General features: G+C 41.1%; 1 protein-coding gene across 1 annotated transcript; it reads left to right on the top strand.

Moving 5' to 3' along the window:
- The first annotated feature begins 11,288 nt into the window (after nt 1-11,288).
- scyl1 (SCY1-like, kinase-like 1) lies at nt 11,289-25,008 on the top strand. Its single transcript, XM_018737394.2, has 18 exons — nt 11,289-11,512; nt 13,717-13,857; nt 14,694-14,816; nt 15,020-15,246; nt 15,504-15,594; nt 16,677-16,832; nt 17,482-17,640; nt 18,411-18,518; nt 18,642-18,755; nt 18,837-18,992; nt 19,227-19,415; nt 19,574-19,649; nt 19,855-20,058; nt 20,159-20,313; nt 21,280-21,378; nt 21,472-21,828; nt 22,141-22,222; nt 23,132-25,008. Exons 1-18 carry the CDS (start codon nt 11,405-11,407, stop codon nt 23,254-23,256), a joined length of 2,670 nt encoding a protein of 889 aa, XP_018592910.1. The 5' UTR covers nt 11,289-11,404; the 3' UTR covers nt 23,257-25,008.
- Nucleotides 25,009-25,059: the final 51 nt, after the last annotated feature.

Raw genomic sequence — 25,059 nt, 5'->3', positions numbered from 1 at the left:
TAAGAGACAATGTTCTACATTTTGTTTCATACTCTACAGAAAAATATACTTATTAGATTTTAACAATAGGCTATTCCAAATACGAGTATTATTTTAACGTGCATATGCAAAACTACTTACATGGTAACACTGAAGACCAGAAAAAAAAAAAAAAATTTAACACTCTATAACAAAAGCATGAACAACGGGTTAATCAGAGCATGAGTTGGAAAAGCACCCTTATGTTTTGTACAGACACACCCCACATTGTTGCGCAACCACCGCTTGCCTTCGTATATAGTCAGAGGAAGTGCGTCACACGCCTTCTATGTGGGCAGGACGTATCAGAGCTCGCGAAGGGCGCGTGGCAGCGCCCAGTGCCTTCTGAGGCACACAAGAGCCACTCTGTTGATTCTCAGCCATATTTGGATTTATCATTTTATAGCACTGATTTTACGAGAATTCTATAGCTTTCCATAGGGAAGCTTTAAATTACTTGTTATATTTTATAAAAACGAGACTGTATGAAACTAAATCTTAGCTAGAGCGTTAGTTTTTTTTTTTTTTTAACCACTAAACATGTGCTACCATCCTCACATACCTATTAATGTTTGACGTTACTTGTAAGGCTGGAATATAATAGCGTTACCCAGTTAGTGTATATATTCTCAACCTATATGTATATTTATATTTGTGTGTTTTATTATTTTTGTAGTTGAGTGGCTCTTCTGGGCTTTGGTACGAAGCTTGTCGTTTAATTTTTGTGTATAATATACTGCCAGTATATGTGCATTTTACTGCATTTCTTTTTGACCATAAAACGAAACGACGTGGGAGTGAAACCACTGCTGTTTCCAAACTCGTGGAAATTTCCAGAAGTTCTGAGCTCTCTGCTCCAAACCACGTGGTCTTCGTGTTTCGCTCACAGGCGGATCTTTCTGGAATTCTAGGAGCATTACACACAGACACACTTTCACACAATAGACGTTCCCCACATCCATTTAATACAACATAGACATAGAAAAAAACTACTTTATTGTAATTATACTATCTAGTATACAGTTTAACTACACTGACATGCAAATGTATTAGCCGTTTGTTGCAGGGAAACAAAATATTAAAATATTTCACACAATTGACGCAGATGTAAAGTTAGGAATATGTAGTATTTGAAATGTAACTAATATTTTTCCAAATGTACTGTGACGCAGATTTAAAAGGGATTCAAATAAGTGGCAAATAATTTCGCTGAGTGAAGGTACTTCACTTTTCAAGTGCATACTGTGTCCTGTGGTATATGGATATTAAGTTTTGGTTTCAACAAACTTGCATTGTCTGATCGCCAACAACACCATATCTCTCTTTTCAGTGTAAACAAACTATCGAGTCACGTCTTTCACATACACACGCATGCGCCGTTTTACATTGCACCAAAAGGAAATAAGATCCTGCGGAGCTAGCTGGTTGAATCCAGTTTGATCCGGTTGTCGAGAACCTTCTCGCCTCTAGCGCAGTATTCATCCGCCGCTTTGGCATAGTTTTAATGACGTAGTTGTTATTTTTTGAAAATAAGTGTTCTAGTTGGTTAGAATTTATCTTTTTTGTTACCGCAGAGAGATGCTTTAAATTTGTTTATTATGTTTTATTGCTAAACTGTGTGTTTACTAACAAATAAATTGTTTTTTGTTCAAATGGAACTTTACTATAATGGAGAACATTTAGGGCTTTTGGTATGCGTAATGTTCTCCTCCCTGTCCCGCCCTAGTCTGGACTTTTCTGGGGTTTCTAACAGTCTCGTTCAATTACTGTGCAGACTTTTATTGATAAGTATTCGAATTCATCTATGAAACATGTCAACACAAACTGAAAAGCATTTAGTTAACAGATTTATTTTCTTGTAAAAAGTAGTACAAGGCGATGATGTCGAAAGTATCACAGTGAAGCTTTTTCCACGTTTCAAATTAGTATTCCTCCTGGATAAATCCTCTCAGCAGGCTTACATGAACATTTGCTTTGTGAGGCAATGTTGTATTTAAAACATTTAAAATAAAATTTCCAGTATAACTATAATATCTTTATAAAAAGATGTGTAAAGTTTCAAACGCTAGTTTCAATGTATTTGATGTAAATAAGTATTTTAACAAAATGTGGTTGTCTAGAAATATTTAATTTAACATCCATAACTACATTTCCCAAACTATATTTTATACGTTTATTGCAATGTTTCGCATCTTTTGTTCTCTCTTAGGAACTATTTGTTTCAGAAGGCGGAAGCATGTCTCGCGCGGGGTGTTCGGCACCCTCCTATCTATATATATAGCAGCTCACAGGCGTTTACAGTAGCCATTTTTCATACAAGGGTTGGCTGTTGTCTTGTTTGTGGCTCAGTTTGGTGACTTTTGTTCATCTTGATTTGGGTGTAGGAAATTTTTCTGTTGTTGTAGTTATTATCAAGTAGTGTATTTATTGTTTATTCTATGATCGCTCCTGTATATTTTCTACTTTATTTTTTTCTGTCAAAACTCGTCAGACCAGGGGTGTGGTAAGAAGTTACTTGCGTGTCGTCGAAAGGTTATGTACGCCAGCAGTATCGTAGAGTATGGTTGATGAATATGATAAAATCAGAGTATAAAATTAAGTGGGTTTAAGCGATACGTAATACAAAATTGTTGCATGCTTTAAAGTGCGTGTGGTTAAAATTATATCAGAATAGTGTAGAGGAACCACGATATGGTACAGTCGAGATGAGGAAGAAGACCATATATGAAAGCAAGATGAGTGGTCAGTGTTGGTAGGGAAAGTGCTAAATCATGGCATACAGAAAATTCCAGTTAATTGATGAGATTGTAACCAATTGTCAGTTCTGTAACAAACTGAAAAAGTGATTTTAATATTCAGTGAATTCTGGAAGTTGAGTACAGCAAAGTTATTAGAGAAACCTGAATTCTGAGGGAAAGACTTGTTTTCTTTGTGTAGTTTTGAAGTCTTTACGTAAAATGGAATTGCAGTGTCTGTAAGCAGCCTTTTGTGCCTCAATGGGTATTCAAGAAAATACTTTGAAGCTAAAAGCCACTGGCGCAAGCATGAAGTTAAATACTAAAGCCTGTTGGAGCAGTGACGTATTGAAGATGTGTGGCATATCGAGTTCAAGTGCTGAAGAGCGACCCCAAGTGGCCGCTTAAATGAATGCATCTTTGGGAAGAATATTTGAGTTGCTTATGCAACTAGAAGTGAAATGGAAGAATTTTAAGAGTTGGCCATTAAAGCTAAAGCTGTTAGCCAGATTTTTTTAAATGGACTGTGTCATTAAGAGAGAATGCTGTGAGCAAAGGTGAAGACAGAAGACTTGCAGAAAAGAAAAAATCCCAAGGAGAGGACTGAGTGAAATGTTTGGTATCATGATGGACTTAGTTGTGCGTGGATGGCCAGTGGAGGCTGTTGGAATCAGGAGAGCCAGGCAGAATCAGGAGTCACCGGTGTAATCCAGAGGGGACGGCAAGCCAGAGTGCAGCAAGTAGCAGCAGAAGCAGATCCAGCGGCATGACGTGAGGCCTTAGTCCCAAACAAGCAAATGCAGCACGGCGGGGTTCCAAGCAGTTGAAGGGAGAGGGTGAATTGCAGATCCGGGTCCAGTCACCTAGCGCGGTTTTAAGAAGTGATGGGTTTGTATTTTTGGTGGAGGTATTGCTGTATCTGAAATTTCAATATACATGCATATCTTTTTCAGATTTTGAACACTTGCTTGCGTAGTTTTGTGTTTGTTCTTTTTGCAGGCAAGGCTTATTAAATACTCAAAATTCCTTCAAACAAGTGCTTAACACCGGGTCGTGGCACCGTTAAGTTCATCGGGGGCTATTGGTCAAGTCTGTCCACTGTGCTGATTTCAGCTGAGGGAGGATCGTCTCGGACTTCTCGTCTTCCTGCGTTCAGATGTAGTCGACAGTCCGGAGAGTGTCCTTGTCGTTTTAATCTGATAGGTCCAGTCCCTTGAAGGTGGTCTACATTGGAGATGGTTGGATCAGCTGTTCGCTTACCCACTCCCCATTAACGTCACCCACCTCGGCAGCTAAGTGAGCGTGAGCTGTGCATGAGAGTATTCGTCATCAGTAGCGATATAAAATGGAGAAGAATTGCCATCTTAGAAGATAATTTTAAGAAATTGTATTTTACCTATAGGTTTCTGTCAGGTAGTTCTTGGGGACATGGGATTGGGGAGGGAAAAATGGGGGTCTTGAATCTCTTTTCACAGGTACATGAGTTATAGGCAACGCCTAAAGACTGCATTCACTGAAGAGCGGTTCAGGCTTGTTTGGCACCTCTGCACTTAACACGACCTTCTAAAGTGGTTCCATCGTTTAAAGAAACGGGCTGAAAGCCAAAATCTGGGTCAGTGAAGCTACAGGTCTCGCCACAAATGTGCTGTAGGCAGGTACAGTGTACGCTATGGTAATGTAATACAAAGGGCTTTGAATGTGATTTATAAACTTGAAACTTTACTGGCATGTGTTTTTGTTAACTGCTGTGTTATGTCTGGGGACTTGGGGAAGTGGGGGGGTGGGTGGTTAACTTGTATCTTAGATTCTTTGCAGCTCCATTGTAAAACGGTTAAAAGTAATCCAATGGAATGGGTTTGTGGCGGAACCAGCAGCGGAATCTACAGGATGGCAGTGCACCTTGAAGTGATTCTGATGGCTGCTTTATCTCCTTGGGCCCTCTCGGGTAGCTGGAAGTGATTTCAGTGGCTTTATAACCACTTGACTACAGTAACTATACATTGCGATATCAACGTGGGATAACTGTCAATCCATCTGGGAGAATTCAGTAATGCCCTGCACAGATAAGGGATTGTCACCATGGGTGGATGGGATGGGGGCTGGTTAATTGTGACTCTTCCAGATTAAGACACCCCCCCAAGCTGCTGAATCCAGGCTTGTATCAGACCTGTATGAATGCACCTGGAGCATAGAGACATGAGGGATTTTTTTTCATTGGTTCTGTCAGGTAACATTTTTGAATATTGTTTTACTTGGTCTTGAGTTTCTATAATGGTAATTATGGAATCCTAAATTGCATATGTTTTTTGGGGGGTATTATTACTTGATAAATGGGGTGGGGCACGTGGGTGGAAGATGTTTCCCTCTATGCATTTTACAGTTCGCAGTGTACCAAGCACTTAATACAAAAGAGAAGCATTCAGCTATGTGAGAGTTCAGTTATGTTTTCTACATTTTCAGTCTTAAGGTAATGAAATTGCATTGTTATCTTTCTTGATGATACTTGTGTATTTTGAGACATTTGTTTGGACAGTAGTTTTATATCTAACTTGTAAATAAGTTGTAATGTGGGAGTGGATCTCCCTTTTAAATTAATAAATTCAGTGTTGCGCTGGAGTTGTTCTGGTATGCATTTGTTGGGGTGGGTTGTGTCTTGGGGCCTTTTTTCCTCTGCTTTTCAGGTACGGTCTTAAACGGGCAACATATGTAGAGCCTCATTTCGGCTGGCGCTTGGTAGCAGCACTTTGAAGGCGGAACAGATGAGTCAGGATGGCCATAGAATACCTTGGAAGTGAGAAAGAACAATGCTTATAAAGTCCTGGGATCCAAAACTCCTTCAGTGTGTAATGAAGATTGCCTTTATGGCATTGTTGATGGAAAACAAGTGGTGTGCAAGTGGTTGCTGTGTCTCTTCCTTCAAACGTTCTCCGCAGTTAAATGGATGAACCCAGAATCTTAACAGGAGGATTGAAATGGAAAACTTCTAAGTCAGAACAGATAAGTTGTCTGGACACTTTACATTTCAGTGGTAATGTAAAATCAGGATGTGGGAGGGAGTAGGATATATCATTGAAATGGTGGGTGGGTATGGCAGTATGGTATTTTGCTTTTTAATCTTGCAGAGCAGTCAACGAAGACCGTGAAGTACACAGACCAGGATTCCGGCATTCTGAGCCTCGTCTCTTAACCAGGCAGGATGCTTTTAAAGTGTTAATGAATAGTGTAATAGTACTGTATTAAGCCTTGGTTCTAGCACCTACGCAACTGTGTAGGTAAACTATGAACACAGCAGCCATGCAACTGTGTGCCTGCTTTAACTGGAAAGTAGATGGGGATTATGTTGTGCAACTGTGCAACTGCTTTAATGTGACCTAATTTGAATGAGAAGCCAAGGCAAGTTGTGCAACTGTGCAGCTAAGTCTAAATTTATGTACTGGCAGCGCAACTGTGTTGCTAATAACGTAAAACGTGCTTTTAGGTAACTTGGTTGGGCTGTAACGTTGGTGGGTGGGATGGGTTATGTGCGTATTCTAGATGCTTCCTTTGCAGGCGTGTTTCTTGCATCAGCACCAAATGCTTCAGGTTGAAGTTCAGCCAAGTCTGCGTCCCCGTGCCTGGAGTTAATCGTAAGAGCAGTTTTACACATTTTGAAGCCCATTTTGAGTTCGCTGCAGTGTTTATATATAAAACTTTATACAGGTGAGGTTCCCTATCCTTTCTCGTAACATCCATCAATAAGGGAAATTAATTTCCACATGCAACGCTTAAATCAGCATTTGCATTATCACTGCCTTTAGTGTTGCTTGCATTTTAACACTTGGTTCAGAGTCACTCGATCACGTCATTTGTTTGAGAAATGTATGCTGTGGGGAGAATGTGGGAAGCGGTTGTTTGTGTTGCAGATCATTTTCAGCTGTTGCCCCACTCTGGTCACACACCTGCATCTCTGTGCAAAGCTGTCTGTGGGAGCTGATGGCAAGTGAATGTCCCTTGAATGAAGAAGTTTCCTCTTGACTACCTGCACCTGTATGCTTCAGCTAAACCCAAATCACTGATCTCCTTCATGGATGTCCTACCATGTGTCCTGTGTTTGTGTGGCTTTTTTTTCCCCCCCTTTCCCTATGGTTCCTCAAACAGGTGAAATTTCTTGCTGTGAAACTTGTCTTGAATGCAAGAATTCTGGCTTCTGGGATCAGCTAACTGAGATGGATCTCTGGGAATCGGTGGGAATCAATTTAGTTACAAGCTTATGTAAATTTTAACCATCACAGTACTCTTTAAAGCTGAAGTAAACTTTATCTTGAAACTGAAGTCAAAATACGTGTTCACATGTATCTTGGATTTTAGACAACCCATTACACTGGCATTTTGGGGTCACGCCATTGGGTTGGGGGGTGGGCTGGAACAACTTTCTTGCTATTTTGCAGATTCTTTACAACTAAAGTTGCCACAAGTGATGCGAGTCTTCGGAGTGCATCATGGGTCCTGGAGCGTCTGGATTTCTGTATTTCAACAGGTTTCTAGCTCCTCGGTCTGAAGCATATCCCCGTTGAGTGCTTGTTGGTTTTGGCTTTTGCACCTCCTTTCAGGAAAAAGTGCTAGTAAGAATCCCTTTTGTGGCTCCTGAAGTTACGGACAAAGCATTCGTGAAATGTGAGTTGATTGTCAAGTACCGTTTAAAGGATCCTAGTCGTATCGGTTGGACTACAGTTAGTGTGTTTTTGAATTTTGTTTTAACAGAATGTTGTAATTGCTTTGGATTTGGGAAAGGGGGGGGGTGTTTGTAAATCTTATGTCTTTTCCAGCAACTCTTCTAAAGAATATTCCATACCATGAACTGGCCATACCTGGTAAAAAAAAAAATATATATATATATCTACGCTCTTGTCGAAGTCTTTTGGAAGTGTGGTATCTGTTGTAACTGAGAGGTTGAGTCTTTACACATAAATGTTGTATGTATGGACATGACTATTCAGGATTCAATTGTGGGAACACAACTTTGTCATAGTTGCAGGCTCTCAAAAATAAGTAGATGAGGCAGAATGTAAAGAGCAGGTTTTCTAAGGCTTTTCTTTTCCTGGGGGAACAAACTATAGTTCCTCCAGGTTTTGCTTTTTGCCTTTCTAGGGGATTTGAGGGAGGGGGGGTTAGGGGGGAAAAAAAAAAGCAAAAGACTCTGGTGGTGGCACTCCTGATTTTCTTTCAGGACAGGGTTCAATTCCCTGCAGTGTCTTTGCTTTTTGGAATTGCTGGTTTGTGGAGCAAATGTTAGGGTCTACAGTAATGGCTTGTTGACAGCTCAGTTGTAGAATCAGTTTTCTCACCTCTGTCTTTCACCTACCAACAGGAAAGGGGTACAGAGCTAGAAGAAAAGTAATGCATCTTTAGGTTTCAGTAAAAGTGAAATGCTGTGTCAATGGGCTTAGTGAAAGTGAGGGACTGTTAGAAGGTAAAGGAGTGGGACTGGGATAACTTGAAGGGTTTTGTTTACAGGTTACATGGCAGGTGGACAGACTTTCGAACCAATCACATGAGATGTTAAAGGGAGTTTGGATTCTTGACATTATAAAGGTGTGACAATGGTACATTGTAAGTCCTTCAGTTCTTTCCCCCAATAAGCTGATGGCTGAGGTCCTTTAGAAAGGATAACCATCTTAATGACTATAATAAATGAACTAGTTCACATTTATTACACAAAACTAACATTTTATTGAATTTAACATTATGGTGTCTTGATTGCAAACCTTTACAAATTGCCATGTTCTATTCTGAATTTGGTTGTTTAGCTGACAAGATTCTCCAAAGGAACTTGCAATGTTGAGTTGCTTAGTTTGCCTACTTATACAACCAGGTAACTTTACCGGAGCAATTAAAGGTAAGTACTTTGCTTAAGGATAGCACAACTAGGGGTGGATTTGAATCTGTAACCTCCGGGTCCAAAGGCAGCAGTTTTAACCACCACACAACAAGCTGCCCCATAATTTTAAACCTTTTAAAATTTGCTTTCACTGTTTTATCAAAGCCTATTTACCAGGAGTTGCACTCAATCTTGGTCAAGTTTCCTAGGTTTCAATAAACCAAATATTAATACAAAATGTTGTGATGGTAATGTTCTTTCATATGCTGGACACTTCCACAAACACACTTGTAGTTCACACATCAATGATGACTTGATGTATTGCACTAACCTAGTAAGTGCCTTTATCTCCTTCAAGCACCAGCATACCCTAGAAGGGCTGCAAGGCACTCAGTAACAGTGAAGACTGAAAGGGGTGTCCTGAGTTGTAAAAATGAATGACTAAACACTTTGTATTACCTGAACTGACATGCGCAAGTGCAGTGGGAACCCAGTGGCTCTTGGTATTTCTTTTTTTTAAAAAAAAAAAAAAAAAGTCCACCAGACTTGTTTCTGTTTACTCTTTACTGCTGCTATACTTTGATAAAACATGTATTTTGCAGCAAATTGCACATCTATCTTGTATTATGTGGAGGAACCCTGCTGTGATGGGTACAAAAATGCAGTACAATGTTCAGCAGATTGTGCACAAACCTCAGAACAAAAGCTCATTTGAATGTACTCTATTGGAATAAAATGAACTGTGTGTGGTGTCTGAGATCTGACATTTAAACTGAGTTGGCCATATTGAAAGCAGAAAAGATGACTAGAGCAGGGTCAAGAGCAGCTAAGGAAGGGTCATAAGAGAAATGCACTGGCTATTTTAGAAGTATGAGATTTATTAGTTAAAACTAAAGGCCTAAATTGAATTTAAACATGGCTTATTAGACTTAAAAGGATGGCATTCTTCCAGAAATGGATAAACAGGTGTGGCTGTAAACTGGTTTCAAAGTCATTTCACTTGTAGTTGCAATGAGTAAAGGACAAATTGGTTGCAATTGTTAGATATCTTAATAAAGAGGTGGCAATTACGTGAGCTCATTTGATTATTCCTACAGTTCATGAATGTTCTATATTGACTCAGGATTGACCAGAAAATGGGCTATGTAATATGATTTTAATTAGGATTGCTGGTACTTCTCCTAGTGGGTTAATATGTCATGTTTCCCTGTAGAAGATTCTTTAAAGAGTGGAGTTTTAGCATTATAATCTCTAAAGTTCTGGGTTCAAATACCACTTCCTGCTGCAATACCCTGTCCAATGCTAATGCAGACTGGCGAAGTGCAACTTGAAACAACACAACCAGGGGTTTGGTGGCACATCTAGAGAAAGTAAACATCTGGCAGGAAGACATGGTCACAAGTTACTCACTTTGACTAACTGCTTGTCTTGAGTCGAGGTCCGGAGGTGACCCTGGAAGCACTGGATGTAAAGGCCCAAGGGGTTACACCATGGATGGAACCCCAGTCCATCACAGGGTACCCACACACACTAAAGGAAATTTTGTGTCAAAATGTCTTAATAGCATTTTCTGTAAAACTTTATGATGGAGACTCGAGAACTTGTGCATTAACTGCCAGCCCAGTTGTCCAACAGTCAAATTGTGTTGGGGGGTAACTCCAGCGCTGTCCAGGATGGATTTCATTCAATGTATTTTTCTTTTTCATTTCTCTGAGACTTTTTACAGAAACTGCCTATAAATAAATAGAGGTATATTTTAATTATTCCACTTGACAGCAGAAAAAAGTGCAACATGTTGACAAATGTCAATAATTCAATGAATCTTGTGGCAGGTTTTCTTGTCTTCACTCACAAATTAGGGTGTATATTTAAGGAGAAACACTTTTTAATGCGTTCTCCCCCGGCTATCCTTCACCATGCTCCTGTGCACAAGGAACACAGCACTACCTAACAGGTACAAAGCAGAGGATTAGGAGGCTGCAGACATAATAGATACATTTAGCTGACACTTTTTCTCCAAAGCAATTTACAGTGTTAAGGTCACAATTATTTACCCAGCTGGGTAATTTTACTGGAGCAATTTAGGATAAGTACTTTACTCAAGGGTACCACAGCCTGAGGCAGGGATCAAACCTGTAACCTTTGGAACCAAAGGGAACAGTTCTAACCCCTATACTACCAGCTGGGTATTAATGGGGACACTATTGTAAACTGCTTCAAGTTGTATAAATGTAACAAAAGCATCTGCTGAATAGATATGAATGAAGTTAAACTGAAAGGATGTGATTTAAAGAGAAATGGAAACATCTAAACACCCCATGTGCATCTTCCCATGAGTTTCTGGAGGTAGCCAGTCCCTTAGTGCTACTGCCTTTGGACCTAAAGGTCACAGGTTTGAATCCCACCTGTAGTACCCTTGAGCAAGGTACTTACTCTGAACTGCTGCAGTAAAAGTACCTGGCTGTATTATAATGGTAATAAATGTAACTTAACACTATAATTTGCTTTGGAGAAAATCATCAGCTAAATGAACAAACGTATGTTTGAATCCCTTGCTTCCAGCTCTCCTTTGCACGCCTGACGCAAACATTATTTGCCTTCCTTTCACGAAAAATAAATAAATAGAGGTATTAATACAAATACAAGCAAACAAAGGCGCTTCAGGCGTCACTAGCGCGCGCTCTCCTGGAGGCCCGCGTGCTGCGCCCTCCAGCGGCCGCCGCTCGCACTGCACGCGCGCACGTCGCCCTCCATTGTCCCTCACTGCGTCTATGCGGCCGGAGCCCTTGCGAGGATGTGGTCCTTTTTCGCACGGGATCCCGTCAAAGACTTCAACTATGAAATTTTACCAGACAGCCAGGAGCCGTCCGGAATATGGAGCCTCCACCGAGGAAAGCGGAAGGTAAGGAGGCGGCTGACAGCGGAGCTCTGACTCCAGACGATGTAAAACACGGTTCGCGCTGCCGGAGGCCTCGCCCAGACCCCGGCCTCGATTACGGCAGCCGAGCCGAACTCGAAGCCTTTCACGAAGCCCGGCTTGACCAGCTGTGCCCGCCCCTTTGAAGCTACTGAAATGTATACAGACGGCATTTTACCGTGTAGCCACACACAGCAGAGGCGGCAGTTTAATATTATCGGACCTTCATAATTTCATACACATTTGTTATTTATTCGCAGCTGTTGTGGGCCATGTAGGAAGACACGTCCCATCGCATCGCCACGTCGCTCAACGCGACACGTCGTAGTGTATGTCCGGCAACGAGCATGTTCATCGTTCTGTGTGTGTGTCTATCTCTTTCTTTCACACACACACACACACACACACACAGAGAGAGCTAGCTTAGCCGAGCGCTTCCTACACCTCACACACACTTCAGCTCAAACTTACACAGCAATTATATTATGTTTGTATTGTAACGACTGATTCAGTGTAAATAGTTGCATTATGGGAAATAATGTTAAACGTGTGTAACCACTGGGGGCACTTAAGGGGAAAATGGTAGGGTGACCGTGTCTCCTAGTGTGTTGGGAAAGAATCTAGGGGCGCTAGGCAGGCTGGATGTAAGCGCAGGTCTTGGAGGAAAGGGGGTCTTTGGACTGAGAGCATCTTTTCCTTTGTGCCGGTGTTCGAATAAATCGTTCGTTTTGAACGCTTCCTCCGCGTCTCTCTTGGCCCCATGCAAACCCATGCATCATGTATCTATACTGTATTATATATGTAATGGATTAAACATATTCATTGGAACCTTTGTTTGACCTTCCAGTTACAACCCACAGTTTTCTTTCTTAGTTTGGGGAACAAAAAAAGAGGCAAATCTTAGGTTGAAACACCACAATCCACTTTTGGAGTGTTGACGGAGTAACGTTCTCCGTACCGCTTCAGTAGCAGGAAATATTTTACTCCTTAAGGTAACCAGCTCAGTAGCTGTTGTACCGCGGTATTAAGGTTCAACTTGAATTGTCCGTCGTTATTGTGTGGGCTGTTCCGCTTGTCGTGCGCATGAGGTCCAGTTGTGCTCTTCTGTGACCGTCTGTCATGTTGTCACGCTTTCTTAGTGGGGTGTAACAAACTCCCTCTTTCCCTCAGAACTGCTGAATTCCTCCCTGTGTCGAAGAAGGGTCTCACAAATCTCTTTTGGACCCACTTGTCTCCCGGAGTCCTGACACCTGCTTAAATTTGTTTTATGCCATTTGCAGTAATTGTCTACGTATTTGTTCTTTGAATCTTGCTTTTACGTGTATTTATTTAGCAGATGCCTTTCTCCAAAGCGCTGTACATCTCTTAGAAGAAGAAAAAAAAAAGTGCATGACATCAACAGAAGAGGAGACCAGGATGCCGACTCGTGATCCTAAAGCACAGTTAATTTGTCACATTCCACCACATGAACCAGTATACATCACAAGTAGCTGCACATCACTCGCTTATTTTATTTATTTTATTCAAAGTTTATTTGTCACAAACACAACCATACTTAGTGCGACGTGCGGTGAAATGCTTTTCCGACTGTCTGTAATACAGACTGAGAGAAGAGGTAATATAAATAAGGCAATACAAATTAAGTAGAAATTAGAAACATACTGCAGAAGTATGAAGAATATATAATGATGAAAACAGGACAAAATAAATAATTAGGAGAAATGTTGTGGTAAAAGAATTTTGGGGGGATAAATAAAAAATATGTAGTGGTTTGAAGATGTGGAATAACAAAAATATGATAGATGTATTATACAGCAAATGCAGATGTGGAGTCCAATATTAAAAGTTAAATAAAAAGTGCATTGTGTCAATGTTGTGCGGAAAACATCTGTGCAATATTTGGCTCAGATTTTGCTTTTAAATGCATCATTAAGTGATGTGCACCAGCAGAATGGCGGAATTGCACAAACAGACCGTGGTTTGATAATCCTGTCTGCATCAGAAGGTCTCTGCCTGTTACTGAATGCATTTTTCTATAACCTGAGTTGTATGTTGCTTTGGTAGACAGCTACTGATCAGTAAATACATGTAAGTGTAATGCATTGCTTGGTTGGTCTTGGGTGTGTACACTCGGTGTGGGCGACAGGCCTCCCAGCTTCCTAATGCAGATGCATTTACTTTTGTTGCAGACCACCGGTGAGCCCGTGTCAGTGTTTGTGTACGAGGTATCTCCTGGATCGGAGGAGAAGACCCAGCTGGCCAAGGCAGCATTGAAACGCTTGAAGACCCTCAGACACCCCAACATCCTGGCTTATGTAGATGGACTAGAGGTGAGAAGCTGTGGGCCACAGGCAAGAGCCTTGCAGTCAGTTTTGCATAAGCCCGAAAACAAGCTCTTCTGCAATAATCATAGAGCTCCGAAGTGCCTGCTTTCTCAAATTCTGTCGTATTGTACAATTAGACAGGTGCTTGTAAATTGAAATTAAACAGAATAATTTAGCCTTTCGTTATGATGCCATTCTACAGACTGACGTTAAAGAATTATTTGGCATTTGGATTTTACTATGATTTTATACCCTTTCTTATATGGCGCCACTGCCAGTTAACACAGAACAGCATGGCCCAGTGCAAGTCATTACAGATAAAATCCATTAGGACTGAAAAATTCAAAGCACACAGGTCCCTTGTGTGGCTCGCATGCAATTAGTATTTATTATAACGATAACATTGGTCAGGACAACTATAGCAAACTAACGAATAACTACAAAATTACAATGAGTTTGATGGGAAAGAAAAAATTTAACTTGTCAGCATGTACTACATGTAAAATTATACTAAACCAAGTTTCTTTGTATTTAGTTCAATACAGAAGCCACTTTCTTTCAGCAGTGCAATATTAAAATATTCCATCAATTTTTTTCCTCCCCCTCCATGCATGTTGCATGAACAGATTGAGGTGAGTGTGCGAAGAAATACTGTATGTTTCCTTTAAATTCCTTTAACCACAGTGACACCTCCCACCCTGAAATATAAATGTAATTGAAAGACACCAAAGCATTTATGTCTGTCCCCTGGAAAGTACAGAGTGGTCTTCTGCTTGGGAGTTTCTCAGTGTTTCCAATCAAAACGGCTTGTAAACCTTGTCTTTCCTCTCTCTGGGTTTTAGACAGAAAAGTGCCTGTACGTGGTCACAGAACCCATAACCCCACTAACTGCCCACCTGAAGGCTCAGGCAGAGAGGGGTGGCTCTGGAGAACTTGAGGTGTCCTGGGGCCTCCACCAGATTGTGGTGAGTTGGATGAAAGGTGAAGGACAGGTGTCAAAGCGTCATGCTTTTCCTCTATGTCCTCACTTGTATTTGTCCACTTGTCAAGTAGCTGTTGTTAAGGAGTCAGTTTTTTACCTGCTTTGTCTACAGACCTTTCTTGATAGTTATTGCATGTTAATAACCCTTCATTCGATTTGCTTCCACTGCTGAATACGTCTCTCCAGAAAGCACTCAGCTTCCTGGTGAATGACTGCCATTTGCTTCACAACAACCTGGGGGTATGGGCGGTGTTTGTGGACCGGGCTGGTGAATGGAAACTGGGGGGTTTGGACCATGTGACTCCTGAGCAGGGAGACCCTTCGCTGCCCCCCAGGCGGTCAAACCCTGACATGGAAAAGTATGATCCCCCTGAGGGGCTCAATGGAAGTGGAAAGGCAGCTGGAGAGAAATGGTGAGGGGGAGACAAACATTTAACCATGTAATTTGATACCAGTTTTTTTCCTCTTTACAAAAAATTGAAATAGTTTGATACATTTAATGGTTGCTCTTTGCTTTTCGAGCTCCGGTTGATGTAGAGAACTGCTTTTTATTTCTGTCACTTATGAATCTTAGGTACGAAACAAATTGAAGTTGGACAGACGAAGTACAGATAGTTGACAGGTAAAGTGAAAATTAGCAGGACGGTAACTGTGATTCACGGTGTCTCAGGTCGGGAGATGTCTGGCGGCTGGGCTGCCTCATCTGGGAGGTGTTCAACGGGCCTCTGCCTCGTGCGTCCTCCCTCCGCTCTCTCGGAAAGGTAATATTCTGAACATCACATTCAGGACTATTCATAAAAGGCAAAACCTTTAACGGATACTGTGCTCAAACAGAAAATGAAGATTTCCACTTTTAAGGCTTTCTAATGGAAGCTCAGTTCCTGGTACTGCCTCTTCTCATCATTCAACTCAGTAGTCCTGTGTATGATGTGTTCATTACTCTGAATTGCTATTATGAGGCTTTACCAGACAGCCCAAATTGCTAGAATCACCTGCTTCACATGCAAATATCATCTCTCACCACAAAAATGGGAATAGTCTTAGTCTCAAGTGTAACATTTTTAGTCACACAGTTGGACACAGATGTACTATGCACTTCATCATTATTAATAAAGTAATTTTGATCAGTCAGCTATTTTACTTAAGTTTAAATTTCTTTAATTATTAAATGAGGAGAGCCTATTTTATGAACCCAAATACACTTTCAAGAGTTATTAGCACATGTTTATCAACAGAAATTCCTGTTGGTATGATTAAAAATTGAGGCAGTATTCAACTAGTTAACTTGTAAAATTTAACATGGTTTGAATTGTCATTAATTCAGTTAATTGCTGAGTAAAAGCTAATAGATTATTTATTGTCAAAGTTAAGGACATAGGCTTGTAATTGAAGGTTGTTGGTTCAAGCCCCATTCTGTACTGCAGTACCCTTGAGCAGCTGGCTAAGAAAATATACGCTGCTATGTAAATGGGTGAAATACTGTATATATATAAATAAATAACTATATATATTATATATAACTATAAATAAAGAGCTCTTGAAACAAAGAGCAGTATAAAAACTAGGATGCCACAGATGGGAGAACAACTGCACTGGTCTATAAGGTATACATTTATGAGTTGCCTGCCTGTTAGGTATGTGTTCGACAGTCTTGCCCTGGCTCTTAAACAGTAGGTCAGTGAATGTACCGAAACACTTGCACACACAAAATCCCTATCAGATTGTTCTTTATTTTTTTTTTGCTATCACTGGGAGGACCCTGATTGTATTTCTGCTTCATGCATTGAAAAGAGACTGATGCAGAATCCCTGAATTCTGTCAATCGTTCTTCCCCCAACTTTAGATACCAAAGCAGCTGGTCCCGCACTACTGTGAACTGGTGGGGGCGAACCCCAAGGCCCGGCCCAACCCGGCGCGGTTTCTGCAGAACTGTCGTGCCCCTGGAGGGTTCCTAAGCAACAGCTTTGTAGAGAGCAACCTTTTCCTTGAGGAAATCCAGGTACACAGGCCGCCATCCATCCCTACTCTGAGCTAGAGTAGCATATAGCTTTTATGTGTTGGATTTATGCATGTGGAGCTCCCCATCATGTTTACTTGTTTTCATAATTTAGCAATCTGATTACCTACCAGGGTTAACACTTTGCTTGTGCATGTGTGGGATTTAAATATGTATATATATATTTTTTTTAAAGGTGACCAGAAGTGACATATGTGCTAATAAAGGCATATTCATTTATATGAATAAAAATATTAATTAATACACAGCTTTTTCAGCCTAAACATTAGCTGATGTCAGATGTACTTGTTCTGCATTGCTACATCTTTTCAGTAGAATAATGGAAAATAACTGACATTTCAGAAAAGACTTCTAATTGAGAAAGTTAATGGAAGGGGATTTCTGTCTAGCTTCATGTACCTTGTTTTGTCTGCAGTTCTTTGTCTTGCAGACTTACTGCCACGGACAAAAGCAACTGGAAAACAGACTTGACTTAGTCCTCATTACTAGAAAATTCAAAATAAAATCCTGATGTGTATCCAAATGGATACTCCCGTCTTGCTCTCTTGTCTTTTTTAAGGGCCTCTGATTCGGTCAGTTAGACATTGTCTCTTTGGATTTTATGCATTTGTGCTCAAATGTGTGCCATCAGATTAAAGAACCAGCAGAAAAGCAGCAGTTCTTCCAGGACCTGAGTGAGAATCTGGACTCTTTCCCTGAGGACTTTTGCCGTCATAAGGTCCTACCTCAGCTGCTCACGGCCTTTGAGTTTGGCAGTGCCGGTGCTGTCGTCCTCACCCCACTTTTCAAGGTGTGTAAAGAACTGGTGATCAAGGTTAATGAGATTCCTTCGTATTCCATGCCATTTCAGTCATGCCCCCAATTTTATTCTTTGTTTTCCGAGTAATGGGGAAAACTGTTGAATCTGAGTTTGAATCCATTTATCAAGTTTAGGACACCCAGTTAGTATTGTTATTGTTTTCATGTATACATGGGGTGAAGACCCTAGTTGCTACACTGTGTGTTCTGTTTTACTTCTCTTTGCTCCTCAGTGCTTTAACTCTGCGCCAGGGTTATTTTTTGCGGTCTTATTTACACCATGTCTCAAGTACTCCTGCCAGGGGACTCAGTGCGTAGGTACATGTATAAGCTGTCTTGGGGGGGGGTGTCTTCTCCTTAAATGGGACCTATAACTCAATAAACAGAAGTGCATTTTATCAACAAAAAGAGATACAGACACTCAGGTGTTGCAGTACAGTTACTTAGTCCAGTTTCACTGTTTCTACCAGTGTAATTTGCACAAATAGCTGCTTATAAAATTTATGAACAGCCCTAGGCCCATTTAGTGTCACATTTGACATGCAAACCTCTGCCCCAGTTAAGTTTGTAAGCCGACCAGCTGTACTTTTCAATCGAGTCACACCACCAAAAACTGAATCCCTACAAGTTTAAGATGCTCCTCTGATGAAACACTGTCCTTCTTCCATTGGCCAGGTGTCCAGTGGCTGTGTACATGTTCTCTTGTAGACATGCATACTTTCATTACCGTGAGACAAATATTTTGTAATTTCTTCTGACCAGGTGGGAAAGTATCTGAGCCCTGAAGAATATCAACAGAAGATCATCCCTGTCATTGTAAAGATGTTCTCCTCCACAGACCGTGCTATGCGGATACGGTTGCTACAGCAGGTCTGATTTGTGACATATTCTTGCACAGCTGCAAGATCCACCATACAAGTGGTTGATAATACTGCGTCTCCAAGTAAGAATATTCACTGATTTTTCTATGCTTTTCATGGCTCTCTTTTTCAGATGGAGAACTTCATTCAGTATCTGAATGAGGCTGCTGTGAATTCCCAAATTTTCCCCCATGTGGTTCATGGCTTCACTGACACCAACCCTGCCATTCGGGAGCAGACCGTGAAGGTGACATTTGCTGTACCATTGTGCGCTCTCCGTTTAAAAACTGTACTGCTCATACCCTGACCTTCTCCCTATACCCTGCAGTCCATGCTGCTCTTGGCGCCAAAGCTGAACGAAACGAACCTGAACCAGGAGTTGATGCGCCACTTTGCCCGTCTGCAGGCGCGGGACGACCAAGGTCCCATTCGCTGCAACACAACTGTTTGTCTGGGCAAGATTGCCCCGTATCTGAATGCTGGGGTAATTGCATCACATATTGTAAATCAGCAAGAGAAAAAGTCATGCTTAGATTAGGAAATGAACAAAAAATGGAATCAAATACTTTGATTTTTTAAATGACTATGCAGTTAGAAATAAATGGGTATTTCTAAATGTATTCGTATTTATCACGGGTTTGATAAGGCATGACTTTTACTTCTTAAAATGATTTAAGAGCACGAACAAGCCTAACTACTGCTCTTATCTCCTGCACAGACCCGGCAGAGGGTGCTGATCTCTGCTTTTTCCCGTGCCACCAAAGACCCCTTCCCTGCATCACGTGCAGCGGGGGTCCTGGGCTTTGCTGCCACACACAACTACTACAGTGCAGCAGAGAGTGCAGCCCGTGTTTTGCCTACACTTTGTGCCCTTACCATTGACCCTGACAAAAGTGTACGGGACCAGGTTAGTGATTCCTCTTCCCTGCTCTTCTTCAATGTTAAAATGACAAAAAGAAAAAATTTCTGCACTCCAGAATTTATTAAATATTTCATAGTCCTGGTGGTGTTCATCATATACAGATTATACTGAAAATCTGTGATTTTATCTTCTTCATTCCTTAGGCATTTAAAGCTATCCGGAGTTTTCTCACCAAGCTGGAGACATTATCGGAAGACCCCTCTAAGCTGGCTGAAATAGGTACGCAGGATGTCATTCTCAGTGCATGTGTCTACATTTGTGAGTGTGTCTTTGCATGTGTTGATGAAAATGACCCAAAACAATGTAATGGTGGCAACCCTTGTTGCTCGTTTACTAGAAATAAAGGGTACTACACTTCTTGATCCACTATCCTGCCTGCCGTCATTGTGTAAAAACGAGACTTTTGCTACTTTTTCTTACCTAGAGAAAGATGTGATGTCGTCCGGGCAAGGCCAGGGGGCAGCTGCCTCAGCAGCTAGCTGGGCAGGATGGGCTGTCACTGGTGTCTCCTCCCTGACCTCCAAGCTCATTCGCACCACTCCTGGTGGTGTGGAGGGTGGCATTACAGAAGGTTCACCAGCTGCCTCTGCCAGCTCAGACAGCCCCATAACAGAGAGCAGGGTCAAAGGTAACTGGAACTCTAGGAAAGCCAGAGCTGGCTGCTCCATTGCTTGAGTTAGACTGAAATCTGGATGACTGTTGTTTGTATGTGAACTTTCAATTGTCAGGAGGATCTGACCCAAAGAAAGACGTGTCAACCCCTCAGCCAACCGCCTCTGTCCCTGCCAGCCAGTGGAATGACACCAAGGAAGAGGAAGAGGAAGATGAAGAGAAGGAGCCTGCTGAAGACCGCTGGGATGATGAGGATTGGGGTAGTTTGGAGGTGACTGATACGTTGATGTTATAGCCTGCTTTGCTTATGCCACTATACATTACACAAGTAGGTGCACATAGACTTTCCATTATTAATCATAAATATGTACACATTTCTGAGCACGTACAAGATTAGAGAGAACTGATTCCAAATAAGGTGGGTTCTGAGACTTTTCTTAAATGTACAGATTTTTAAAAAAAAAAAAAAAAAAAAATTAAAAATACATTTTTAAAATATCATCATCTGTTTCATCCCTGCTCAGTCTGTGTGGAGTTTGCATGTTCTCCTGTATCTGTGTGGGTTTCCTCCAACAGTCCAAAGACATGCTGCTCAGTCAGACTGGTGACTCTAAATTGCCTTTAGTGTCTAAATCACTGTGTGTGTGTGTGTGTGTGTGTGTGTGTGTGTGTGTGTGTGTGGGGCTACCCTATGATTTACTGAGATCCTGTCCAGAGTGTACCCCCTCACCTTGTGATTCCCAGATAGGCTCTGGATCATCGCAACCCCGCTTAGGACAAGCTGTTTCTGAAAATTTATGGATGGATGTGTTATATATTGAGCACCACTATCAAGTCAGTTTTGAGCTGGTTTTTTTTTTTTTTTTTTTTTTTAAAGACACGGAGACATAAAGGGTTACTGATATGTTTAAATTCTTGCAAATGTGTGTTCTTTTTAATTTAGACTTGTAGCTTTCTTTACTTTCATGTTGGGTTACTTGCTAACCCCTTAATTCAGTCAATTTTTAAAAAATACACTTGCTAAAGTGGAAAAACAACAGGATTGTGACATCTTCCGCAGCCTCCAAGTGACTCTCAAGATGTAGATGTTTGTTTAATCGAAGTACTCAAAAGGCAAAAGTAATTGCATAGTTTAAAGACTCATTACCTTTGGTTGAATTAGACAGAGGTTGAAACAATCCCAGGAAATTTGAATGTCTGAATAGACTTAAGTGGTTTCTCTCCACTCTTAACACAGGAACCAGAGCATTCGAAGGCACAGACAGAGCCTGATGACTGGAACTCCTCAGACTGGTCAGCTGTTTCATCCAACCGAAAGAAAGCCAATGATAAGCGTGTAAGATTTTACATTTGTGTGCGCGTGTGTTCATTTTGTCGTCATGTGTGATACAATTCAGGAACTTAAAATCCAACTTGTTCACCTCCGCAGGCATGTGGAACTACTTCAGAAGTTATCAAAAAGCAGAGTTCTGATTGGAGCAGCTCTGGCTGGGATGCTGATGACAGTTGGTCTAATGAGAAGGATGCTGATGGACAGGGTCAGAGCTCACCTGGGGACGAGAGCTGGGGCAATGACTGGGATGAGGAAGCCGATGCTAGCGATCGCTTTGTTTCAAGTCGGAAGTTGTCAGCGCCTGCCAGAAAAAGTGGTGTATCCACAGCCTCTGTGACCCCCACCGAGGGCACACGGCTCACCAGCGAGTATAACTGGGACAGCACAGGTGCCAGAGCATCGCACAATGACTTCTTCTCCAGCATGTCACAGAGAGCTACCTCTACGGCCACAGTGAGTTTGGGGGGTGAAGAGGAAGCAACCAGTAATCAAAGCAGAGGTTCTGTAATGTTTTTGTGTGGTTGGTATGCAACTTGATGTCAATGTGAGGTGTGAAACTGCCCCCTCTGTGGGTGGAAAGGTAAATTAGTGATATTCCATGTATGTCTGACAAATTACTTGCATTGCCCTGTAATAAAAGGGTAGAAGAGGATAATGTGATATTATACAGATTCTTGTGTAAGTTTAATTGGGCCCTCAAATGTCACTCAACTCATTTTCTCCATTCCGTCTTATTTCATGTGGTGCTCATGTGTCTGTCCACAGAGGAATGAAGAGGGATGGGGTGCTGATCCAGCAGGTGACTGGGGTACAGAGGAGAACTGGGAGTCTCTGGATGGTGAACAGGGTATGACTTTTAAGCATATTGACAAACTTTGTGAATACAGCTCATGTATGGATTTTAAAGCATACAAATTTTTTCCTGTTTATTTTATTTACCTTTTTTTGTCTAATTTCTCTGTTGTGCAAACTTCAGCTGTTTTTGTAATCACCAGTGCACAGATGTTAGTAAAAGACAACATAACAGAACAGGAACATGAGATCTGTTTTGCACTATTCACATCTAGTGTCTGGGGTTCCTTAGTGTCAGTGATCAATAACAAGATGAGAAACTTTGGAGATGTGTACGGAATGAAGCAGTCAACAGTTAGAACTAAATAGGAGTTTTTAGAAACAGTGTATTTTTATTCTGTCTTTTCACATCAGTGTCAGGATGGCTTGAAATAAATAAAAATTGTATTCATTAAACAGACACCTTTCAGCAAAGTGTCTTACAGTGTTAAGTATTTATTAGAAGCTGCTTACAATTGCTTACCCATTTATATAGCTGGGTATATTACTGCATAAATTTAAGGTAATTGCCCTACTCGAGGATGTTACAGCAGGAGCAAGGATTTTAACCCCTATCCTTTAGTTGCATGGTGTTTACTCTGACCACTACATTACCTGTTGTCCATTTATTAAAGTGAGTCTTATAGAGTATATTTTAGTACAGCTGCTTAGTAATTGTGACTTAGGCATGAAAATGACTTTGGAGTGACGAACAAATCAAATTACAAACGCTTACATAATTGTTTACATAAAGGGATAACAGTGTTCAACCTCAGTCTAACACTTACTAAAATGTGTGGATAATATATCGTGGTGTGTGCAAACAAGGTGCTGTGTGATTCTGGAGTCATGAGCTGCAGTAAAGAAAGCAGGCAGTGTTCAACAAGGCTGGATTAAAAATGCTCTTAACACTTTTTGTTGGCAGGGCTCAGTAAGGCTGAGCTGGCGAAGAAAAAGCGTGAGGAGCGCAGAAAGGAACTGGAAGCCAAGCGAGCAGAGCGTAAGGCAGCCAAGGGTCCTCTCAAACTGGGTGCCCGCAAACTGGACTGATGAGGAAAGGTTGAAGGTGTGAGTGTGGGGTCTAGGTACTGCCCAGCCCCAGGAAGACTGCAAAATCAAGGGCCAACAGTCTGCTGCTAAGAATGGCATAGCTGAATGGGTGGGGAGCATGGGGGTGTTTTGGGCCAGCAGTCTTTCCATTATGAGATAGACTGAGGGGGGAATGGTAGAAGTCTGTATTCCAATGTTTCCAATCAATAGAAATGACAACTTTCATGTGGCCAGATGCAGAATTGTGCATTATTTTTCTTTATCGATTTGTTTTTATACATATATGATATGGTTGTAAAGTGTATATATACATATGGCTGTCTCAGAATGACAATGAGGACCAAAATAATTAAAAAGAAAAAAAAAAAAACCTGGATATGTATGTGAATACTTAGTGTATATTTCAGAGTATATATACTTCCAAAGATCTGTATGTTTGACCAGAGCAACCTGAACATCTTCAACTAATCACAGGTACTGCCAATCAAACCATTGATGTCATTTAGCACACAAGAAGTATTATGAATATTGTACTTTCTGCCCTACTGAGGAAGTGCTTCTGGTACTCTGAGGATCACTTGACCCTAATCTGACCTAGACAACCTTTAGAGTGACACATGTTAAAATGTACAGTCCTAGAGAATTACATTATTTCACCAGATCAGATTGGCATGTATGTTGTGAAGGTTTTAGCAGCATAACTATTAGTATGGTGGATGGGTGAGTAACATTTTCAAACTATTGAGAGGTACAGAGTAATCTGTAGTTTCCAGCAGACAAGGAAAACTGATTCTGGGGTGTTAAAGTGACCTTATTGTTGGGTGAGTCACAGAACTGGATCTGCAGGAGTGGGCTGTGATGTTGTGACATTGCACCTTGCTACCGAACCCCATACTGTCAGATTGGGCCAGGACTGTCACACAGACATTTATGCATGTTTTTTTTAATGAAGGGTGTAAGCTGTGAAGTGAGGATCATATCAGGGAGTGGGAATGTAATCAATACCCTGTACTACAGTTTAAAGAAAATCCTATGTATATTTGTACATATGAAATAAAAGTAGGGGTCCTTGTCTGACTTTCGTGGAAATGCAGTGCTGTGTCAGTCTTCCACGCTAAAGCACTGTGTAACATCACTCTGATGGTGTAATGGTGCTGAAGCTGCAGGAAAATTGCTGTGAAATGTTTCTGTGTGCGTCCTACATCAGGTAAACATCTGTCTGAACCAGCTGCTGCCTTCACAAAGGCTGACTTACATCAGTGCTGGTCAACATTTGTAATTATGAAACCATTTTAAATCTTACCAAAGAGGTAAAAGGACACAGGTGCTGTGTGGAATATGTATTGAGTTTTTAAAGGATTAATGCAACCTATGAGTACTTTTCAAGTGCATGTAATGGATGTTTAAGATGAGTTTAATGGGGCTGAGAGGAAGTGAACAAAAGGACCAGACCAGACATAAGGTATGGACTTTATTATAGACATAACAGTAACAGATACTAGGTAGAAAGGATAGCACAGCTAGTAAATAGACTGTAGTGTTCTACAAAAACCTGACATGCTGAGGAGACTAGACCAAAAGAACTTCAAAGAATTGTGATCTACTCAAATAAATACTTTGACAGGCCTCACTCCTTTTGCATGTTCCCAAATTTGTACTGGCTAAAGTGCTGTTAAATGTAGAAGTGTTAACTCTTTCATTTGCATTCCCCCCCCCCCCCCCCAGGTACTATTTAAAAATTCCAGAGTAGATACAAATATTAAAAATAGATCTCAAAGGTGGGTTTTGTGCTTTTAGATATGG

This window comes from Scleropages formosus, chromosome 13 (genome assembly GCF_900964775.1).
Source record: "Scleropages formosus chromosome 13, fSclFor1.1, whole genome shotgun sequence".
NCBI lineage: Eukaryota > Metazoa > Chordata > Actinopteri > Osteoglossiformes > Osteoglossidae > Scleropages > Scleropages formosus.
This window is presented reverse-complemented; position numbering and strand designations above follow the sequence as displayed.

Bases quoted from the DNA above. Each gene is read 5' to 3' on its own strand.
- scyl1 (XM_018737394.2), top strand. From the start codon at position 11,405: ATGTGGTCCTTTTTCGCACGGGATCCCGTCAAAGACTTCAACTATGAA. The intron at 14,817-15,019 runs GTGAGTTGGATG...ACGTCTCTCCAG, and splicing joins GGGGCCTCCACCAGATTGTG to AAAGCACTCAGCTTCCTGGT. The intron at 16,833-17,481 runs GTACACAGGCCG...GTGTGCCATCAG, and splicing joins TTTTCCTTGAGGAAATCCAG to ATTAAAGAACCAGCAGAAAA.